The sequence below is a fragment of the Lathyrus oleraceus genome, chromosome 5, assembly GCF_024323335.1.
Source record: "Lathyrus oleraceus cultivar Zhongwan6 chromosome 5, CAAS_Psat_ZW6_1.0, whole genome shotgun sequence".
NCBI classification, from domain to species: Eukaryota; Viridiplantae; Streptophyta; class Magnoliopsida; order Fabales; family Fabaceae; genus Lathyrus; species Lathyrus oleraceus.
This window is the reverse complement of record NC_066583.1, coordinates 462,371,275-462,380,748: the sequence shown is the minus strand read 5'-3', so window position 1 is coordinate 462,380,748 and position 9,474 is coordinate 462,371,275. Positions and strand designations below refer to the sequence as shown.

The 9,474-nt window shown below is 36.0% G+C and overlaps 1 protein-coding gene across 1 annotated transcript; it reads left to right on the top strand.

The window, feature by feature from the left end:
* Positions 1 to 4,675: 4,675 nt before the first annotated feature.
* LOC127081349 (uncharacterized) lies at positions 4,676 to 9,474 on the top strand. Its single transcript, XM_051021614.1, has 2 exons — positions 4,676 to 4,699; positions 8,809 to 9,474. Exons 1-2 carry the CDS (start codon positions 4,676 to 4,678, stop codon positions 9,472 to 9,474), a joined length of 690 nt encoding a protein of 229 aa, XP_050877571.1.

Sequence of the window (9,474 nt, the reverse complement as noted above, 5' to 3'; positions counted from 1 at the left end):
GATTCATCAAGAACGAAGATGAGCCTTGTGTCTACAAGAAGGTTAGTGGGAGCATGATCGTTTCCCTGGTATTATATGTAGATGACATATTACTCATTGGAAACGGTGTCCCTACCCTACAACAAGTAAAGTCTTGGTTGGGGAAATGCTTTTCTATGAAGGACCTAGGTGAAGCAACCCATATATTAAGAATCAGAATCTATAGAGATAGATCACAAAAACTGTTTGGCCTAAGTCAGAGTACATACATAGACAAAGTGCTAAGACGCTTTAATATGCATGATTCCAAGAAAGGATTCATACCTATGCAACATGGCATGTGTCTATCAAAAACACAATCCCCTTCAACAAAGGAAAAAAGGGATCGCATGAATAAGATTCCATATGCATCTGCAATAGGATCTATCATATATGCCATGTTATGTACTCGACCATATGTCTCGTATGCTTTAAGTGCAACGAGTAGGTACCAATCTGATCCTGGTGATGCTCATTGGGTAGCTGTCAAGAATATCCTTAAGTATTTGAGAAGGACTAAGGACTCATTCTTGATATATGGAGGTCAGGAAGAGATGGCTATAATCGGATAGACTGATGCTAACTTCCAGACAGATAAAGATGACTTTAGATCGCAATTTGGTTATGTGTTTTGCTTAAACGGTGGCGCTGTGAGCTGGAAAAGTTCAAAGCAAGATACAATTGTTGATTCTACAACCGAGGCCGAGTATATTACTGCCTCAAGTGCAGCAAAGAAAGTTGTTTGGATCAAAAAGTTCATTAGTGAACTTGCCATAGTTCCTAGCATTGTGGATCACATTGGTCTCTATTGAGATAACAATGGTGCTATCGCACAAGCTAAGGAACCTAGATCTCACCAACGATCCAAACACATACTTAGGCGTTATCACCTCACTCGAGAGATAATAGATAGAGGAGATGTGAAAATATGCAGAGTACCTACACTTGACAATATTGCTGACCCACTGACAAAGCCTCTTGCGGAGCAGAAGCATGATGGCCATACTAGATATATCGGTATTAGGGGTATGCCTGATTGGCTCTAGTGCTAGTGGGAGATTGTTGGTGTAAGCCCTAGAGGCCAATACTTTTGGTACTTATATCGAATTATTTATTAATAATAAAAGGTTTTTTCTTTATTATGTTTGTCTAATAAAGTCCCTCGAATATATAGTCCGTTTAATGTATCAAGTGTGACTTAATCATGAGATCACATTAAACATAAGGACACTATTCTTAAAGTATCCATAGTCGAGCTTTATTGTGAAGTGGGATAATATTAAAGCATTAAGACTATTATGTATATAGACTGATGATCACATCTCATGGATCATGGATAAGGAGTTATCAAGTCTTAAACATATGTATGAATATTAAGAGTAATATTTATACTGGATTGACCCGCTATGAGAATACTATATAGAATGTTATGCAAAGTGTCATAAGTTATTCTCATGGTGATAATGGTGTATACCACCCTTCGACCTGAAACCACTATGGACCCTAGATGTAGAGTCGAGTGCCTTATTGCTGATCAAACATTATTCGTAACTGGATGACCATAAAGACAGTTGATGGATACTCCACGAAGCATGCTAAGGGACATGAGTGACCTAGATGGAATTTGCCCATCCTGCGTAATAGGATAAATGTATATGGGCCCAATATTGAACTGGACAAGGATGACACGGTTTATGCCTTGTGTTCAATATAGACATAATGGCAAAAGGATAATTGTACACATAAGTATTATCACAAAAGAATTTGTCAGATCACATGACATTTTCGTGTCTTGGGTAGCAGTGATGTGTTGCTAGATACCGCTCACTGTTTATTATGTTAAATACGTGATTTAATATAATTGCAAATGCCGCGAAAACCTACAGGGCCACACACAAAAGGACGGATTGATGAGAGATAGAGTAACTAAGGAATACCGTAATGTACGGTGCCCTTAAGTGAATTGTAGAATATTGTAAGGTACGGTGTACTTAAGTAGAATATTGGGCCCATAAGTGATTTGGGCATATTATAAGATATGGGCCACATACACTTAAGTGGGCTTTTTAGCTTGCAGCGCACACAAGTGGTTATATAAATAGAACCCTTGTGTAGAAGCATTTGTGCATTTGCAATTTCGTTTCTCTCTCTCTCTCACTCAAAGTCCTCATTCGTAGCAGCTAGCACTGATATTGAAGAAATCCGTTCGTGTGGACTGAGTAGAGGCGTTGTCATCGTTCAACGTTCGTGATCGCTTCGTAGATCTGCATCAAAGGTTACAATCGTCACAAGAGGTAACGATTATATCACTGATCATGCCCATTCGTAAGGATCACTAAAGGAGAAATTTTAAATTCCGCTGCGTTTTGGATCACTCTTCCCCTTCAGGGACAACAACAAAGAAAAAATTCTTGGCATATGAAAAGTTGGAGCACTACCTTTCATAACTATTGACGATGCACTTTATGTTGAAGGACTAAAGCACAATCTTCTTAGCATAAACCAACTTTACGACAAAGGCTTCAAAATCAAGTTCGCCAAAGATGAATTCTTAATTGAAGAAGACGCCAACCTTGAGGTAAGACTTTAAAGTAAAATAATAAATAATATTTTTATGATTTATTTAGATGATTTATATTTGAAAGTAAAGTGTTTTATGGTAAGCAATAATGACTCATGGCTTTGGCATAAAAGAGTAGCCCATATTCATATGAAACATTTAAATAAACTAGTCAAGTATGATCTTGTCACTAGTTTACCAAAGATGAAATTTGTCAAAGATAAATTGTGTGATGCATATCAAAAAGGAAAGTAAACCAAATAAACTTTCAAGCCAAATAATGTGGTATCAACTACAAGGAAACTTTAATGTTGCACATGGACTTGTTTGGTCCATCAAGAACAAGAAGCTTCAGAGGTAATGTATATGCCTTAGTTATTGTTAATGATTTTTATAGATTTTCTTGGAAATTCTTTTTAGTTCATAAAAGTGATGCTTTTAAGGCATTTAAGAAGTATGAAAAGCAAGTAGAAAATGAAAAATCACTAAAAATTTCATCAATTAGAAGTGATCTTGGTGGAGAGTTCCAAAATACATATTTCGAAGAGTTTTATGAAGAACATGGCATCTTCCATAATTTTTTAGCACCAAGGACTCCTAAAAAATGGAGTGGTTGAAAGAAAGAATTGATCTCTAGTTGAACTTGCAAGAACCATGATAAGTGACTTAAATCTACCAAAGTAGTTTTGGGCGGATGCGGTAAGCACAACATGTTATGTAAGCAACCAAGTGATAATAAGACCAATCTTGAAAAAGACTACATATGAATTCTTCAAGGGAAGAAAGCCAAATATTACTCACTTTCACCTTTTTGGATGTATGTGTTTTGTCCTCAATAATGATAAAGACAATCTCGGTAAGTTTGGAGAGAAATTCGACGAAAGTATATTTCTTGGATACACTCTCGCAAGTAAGGCTTATAGAATTTATAATAAAAGAACTTTAAATCTTGAAGAATCTATGCATGTATATTTTAATGAATCTAACCCCTATAAGGAGGACATAATTGTTTGTGATGATGATGATGATATTTTAGAAGTACATATGGAAGACATTGCTAAGAATGACAAGATTGATCAAATGAAACACAAAGAGGAAAATACACAATAAGAACAAAATCAAAGTGATTTACCTCAAGAATGGAGAACTCGTCGTGATCATCCAATAGAAAAAATTCTTGGTGACATAAGTAAAGGAGTTTCTACAAGGCTAAATCTTAAGGATGCTTTATCGAATATGACATTTGTTTCTCAAATAGAACCTTCAATGATTTATGAAGCCTTATAATACGAGCAATGGATACTTGCCATACAAGAGGAATTAAATCAATTAGAAAGAAATAAAATTTAGGAACTTGTTCCTATTCCAAACGGTAAACACACCATAGGTACCAAATGTGTGTTTAAAAATAAACTTGATGGTAATGGTATAATTGTTTGAAACAAATCAAGATTGGTGGCTCAAGGATATAATCAAGAAAAATGAATTGATTTTGAACAAACTTTCGCCCTGGTTGCAAGGTTAGAATGTATTCGTTTATTACTTGCTTATGCTTGTTCATTAAATTTTCAGTTATTCCAAATGGATGTCAAGAATGACTTCTTGAATGGATACATTAGTGAGGAAGTCTATGTCAAACAACCTCCCAGTTTTGAAGACTTCAAGAATCCTTCACATGTCTGCAAGTTGAGAAAGACCCTTTATGGCTTAAATCAAGCACCAAGGGTTTGGTATGATCGGCTTAACGACTTTATTTGTGAAAGAGGATTTGAAAAGTTAAAGTTGATAATACTTTTTTATAAAGAAAATCAAAAATCATACTTTATTGGTACAAGTCTACGTTGACAAAATCATATTTGGATCAACAAACAAAGACATTTGTGAAGAAATTTCATTGATGATGAAAGGCGAATTCAAGATGTCCATAATGGGTAAGATGAACTATTTTCTTGGACTACACATTAAGAAATTAAAGAATGGCATATTCATCAACCAATCTCATTATTGCTAGGAATTATTAAAAAGGTTTGATATGGATAATTGCAAAGATATAGTTACTCCAATGGGTTTCGGAACATATGTAGATCAAGATAAATCATGTATTACGATTTACATCCCAAGGTATTAAGGTATGATTGATTCATTATTTTATTTGACGACAAGTTGTCGGACATTATGTTTAATGTTTGTCTTTGTGCCCATTTTCAAGAAAATTCGAAGGAATCTCATTTTGCCTTAGTAAACAGAACCATGAAGTATCTCAAAGGAACATCAAATGTCGGCTTATGGTATACTAAAGGTAGTAGTATCTTTTATTTAGTTGGTTATTCTGACTCAGCTTATGCAAGCTTTAAAACTGACTGGAAAAGCCCAAGCGGGACATGTCACATCCTAGGAAACGCTCTTGTATCATGGTCCTGTAAAAGGAAAGCATGTGTTGCACTTAGTACGACTGAAGTAGAATATATTGCAATGGGAAGTTATTGTGCATAAATTCTTTGTGTAAAGCAATAACTTAGTGACTATGACATATGTAACGCCCCAGACTGCTTTCAGGATTATCATTTGGCCCCACAAACCAACACGGGTCTTTTCAGCATGGTTTATCCTCACTCATACGCTTTCCGAGAAACCTCCCAGAAGGTCACCAATCCAAAAACTACTCCAAGTCAAGCACACTTAACTATGGAGTTCTTATTTGTTAGGCTACCAAAAATATGATGCATCGTATTGGTATAGGTAGTAGCAATAAATCCTTATAAGTCTTCCTTCAACCATGCAGTCTCATCCCTACACAGATCCCTCTCATTTCGATGTGAATTTGGCTTTTCCCTAGAAGCCACTAGGAGTGTCTCATTACCATGCCTCATGCACCAACAACCACTCTCTCACCCTCAAGTGTTACATGTAACCACTCTTTGGCCTCGGGTGTTACATGCCCATCAACTTCCGCTTTGTTCGTCCCTGAACCACATCGTATTGGGATATGTATGCTCTGATACCATTTATAATTCCCCATACTACTTTCAAGATTATCGTTTGACCCACAAACCAACAAGGATCTTTTCAGTATGGTTTGTCCTCACTCATATGCTTTCCTGGAAACTTCCTAGAAGGTCACCCATCCAAATACTACTCCAAGTCAAACATGTTTAACTATGAAGTTCTTATTTATTAGGCTATCGAAAATAAGATGCATCATATTGGTATAGATAGTACCAATAAATCCTTATAAGTCTTCCTTCAACCATGTAGTCTCATCCCTGCACAACCTTAATGTCATACCCTAATTTTACCCCTAAGATTCCACCTATCATATCATTTACATTTCAACCAAGATCACAAGCATGATATCCTCTTAACCTTCACCTCTTTGTGTGTGCCTTTGAGAGAGATCATCAAGTACCCTTTGTGTTTTCATTTTGCCTTTTTTCTTGCTTGCATTCTAACTTTGCTAACCTTATTTAAAATACAAAAATATATGTTGTTTCCTTTTTCTTATTGTGCAAGGTAGGGACTTATAATTAAAGGATTAAACTTGGTTTCTAAATTAGGGTTTTGATTCCCAAAGTCAAAGTCTGGTCAACCAATGGTCCACAAGAGCTTTTAATTCAAGGCATGACCTATAATCTTAGGTCATATTCTTGTAAAGCTTCATTTAACATCATTTGATCAAGAGAATTTTAAGTTGGTGCATGATTTCAAAGTTGTTTCAAGTATGTTTCATGTGTTTATTTTCATGCTATCTCCACTCAATGTTCAAGAAATTATCAAGATTATTCAAGGGACAATCAAGTTTCCTTCATCTGGTATTCAAGTATTCATCATTGGGCCTTTGGATGCAATGAATGGCAAGAAATAACAAGTTTGTACATGTTTGGTTGACCTAAAGTCAAGTATGGCATGTCATTTGGTCTAAACACCATAACTCTCTCATTTCTCAACATTTTTGTAATTTACTTTGAGCCAAATGTCACATTTGAACTTCTCTATAACTTTGCTTCAAGGGTCAAACAAAATTTTTTCCTCTAAGTCCATCATATTTGGAATTGTCCAAGATTCCCATGTATGCACAAAAGTAGGCCCAAGACCTGGTTGACCTAATGCTTAGCGTAGAATTTCAGGCACGACCTCAACTTTCCACCCATGCCATTTTCAACTCAAGCATCCTTTTGATTTGATTCTCTTTTCAATTTGATTCTTCACCATGAGAAGATCATTTGGCACAAAGAATACCTCAAAACGCATAAGTGGATTTCATTTGGCCTAAGCTCCAACATGGTACCATGGACTTTGCTTCTGGCGCAAATTTCAAGTTACGAATTCCATGCCATGTTCAATTTGGACCACCTACACATGTGCAACCTCTTTGGGAAATCAAAATGCTTATCAACAAGTGAAAAACGACTTGGTTTCATCATCAATTCACACATTTCATGTTTTGTTTCACACGTTTTGCAAATCCTCAAAGTTTTGACCCAATTTACATGAATTTTCCTCCATTTCACACGTAATATAATCTCACTTCATTCCCTATAAATAGAGGAAGCATTATCCTTCATTTCGAAGCTTGGATAGCCAAAGAAACTCTGAAACCATTTGAACTCGATACCTCAAAAAAGCAGTTAATCATTCTGAAGCTTCAACATGAAAGCTAGATGCGAGTTATATTTTCGAGCAAACAAGTTACTAGTGTGTTTGTCTTGAATCACTGATCAAAAGCCCTCAACTACCTTGAATTTATTCTTCGTATTCAGCATTTAATTTTACTTTGAAGAGCTAGAGTTCTTCGAGTTCTTGAGTAAATTCTTTTGGCTCAAAGCCAATCAATGGCTCTGATGCAAAGAGAAATGAACGATGATGTGTTGCGAAGCTAACTCCATACTTGGGTGTTGCTAAAAACACGAGTTCATGATTTATAGAAATCAACCTGAAGGTTGAAGATGAAACTTCCTTCGCGCTCCCTGGTGCCAAACATTTGAATCCTATCCAATCAGACGCTTCCACACTTTTTTTTAATTTCTTGACTGTTGGCGCCCTTATTCTATTTTATTTTATTTCATTCCTTTTCCATTTAATTTTTCACTCATTTTTAATTCCATTTGATCCAAAATATTTTACACAAAGTATCTAAAAATATTTTGCATCACATATATTTTTCTCACATTTTTTAAAATCAATCAATAAACAACCAACTTTTTCATAAACACAGATTTACAAGTGGTTCCTATGGAGTACTATAGACGTGAGAGGTTCTAATACCTTCCCCTTGCATAATCAACCCACGTATACAGATTTCTCTTTTGTTTTTACCTTTTTGTGGGTTTTGTTCGACCTTTTTCCTATTCTCTTTTGAAACAATAAAGTTCGGTGGCGACTCTTGCTTTTTTGAGTTAAGTTAATCAATAGATTAATCTCATATTTTTCCGCCACGAAAGTTGGAGAATCTATTGGGGATTCTTTCTCTAAGTGAGTTAATCCTAGCTTGTTTATCTGTGTTTATGTTATTTCTTTTTGTTTGTTGTTTTTATTTGTGGGTGCTTGGTGATCTCTATGTGGTGAGATAAGTCCCATACCCGGACTTGAGTGCACTTAAGCTAGGATTATGGTATAGTCATGTTGACCTTATTGGTGTTAGGCTTTATGAGGTTGGCATGAGAACCCCGCTCATATGAGACCCCTTTAGAGGTACTAATGTCTTGCGAGTAGTCATAATGGCATTATTATTTTCTACCTAGAAGTCCGAGATTCTGAGAGACCTTAGAACACTTTAACCCCTCTTGGCCTTTTAGGATATAGTGTGGTGACCTTTCCGACGTAGGCCTGATCTAGTTGATACACGATACTACATTCAAACGAGGTTCTCTTGAGAATATTATTGGTCTACAAGTAAGTCGTTACACCGATAATATCCGAAAGATAGATTTATGACTCTGGAAACTTTTTTAGAACCTAGTTACTGTTCGAGGCACCCAAAGCTATAGAAAATACCCAGTGGGATGGTTGTCACCCTGTTCACCTGACTCCATGCTCATAATGTTAAACCGTTGAACTCCCCATGCCTGTGATTATGGCATAATCAAGCATTCATGCATTCGTGAACATCTCTCTTTCATCTGGTTTTCAAGGAACTTAGGAACTTATTTTCAAACATCGCAGGTAATTTGAATATGGACTCTGGAAGGAGAAATACTAATCAGTTTTGTTTCAAATGTCTTGAATTGAAATAGTTAAGGAAGCTAGGATCTTTGGTGGCTAGTCCTCTTGATTTGAAAGACCAATATGGAAGACTTCTGATTGTGTTGAATACTGATGTAGAATATGGAGTTTTGAACACCTTGGTCCAGTTCTATGATTCAGCGTATAAGTGTTTCACTTTCCCTGATTATCAGCTTGCACCTACTCTAGAGGAGTATTCCTATTACACAGGCTTCCCTGTATCATATCATATACCTTTCAGTGGTTTAGAGGAGATTCCTATGTCTCATGTCATTGGAGAGTATTTGCATTTGAGAAAAGGGGATATTGATGCTAATCTTATGACTAAAGGAGGTATTCTTGATCTACCTGCTAAGTTCTTGATGGAGAAGGCTTCTACTATTGCTAGTATTAGGAGTATGGTTGCTTTCGAAGTTATTCTCGCTTTTCTTAACTATGACATAATCTTGTTCCCTAATGTTGACAACTTTATGGACATCAATGCTATCCATATTTTTCTGATTCAGAATCCAGTTCCTACTTTGCTCGTAGATACCTACTATTATATCCATTACATAACAAAGAAGAAAGGAGGAATTGTTATGTGTTGTGCACCTTTACTGTACAAGTGGTTTATTGCACACTTGTCACAATCCAGCTTATTTAAGGATAACAAGGAGTGTTTGAGGTGGTCTTAG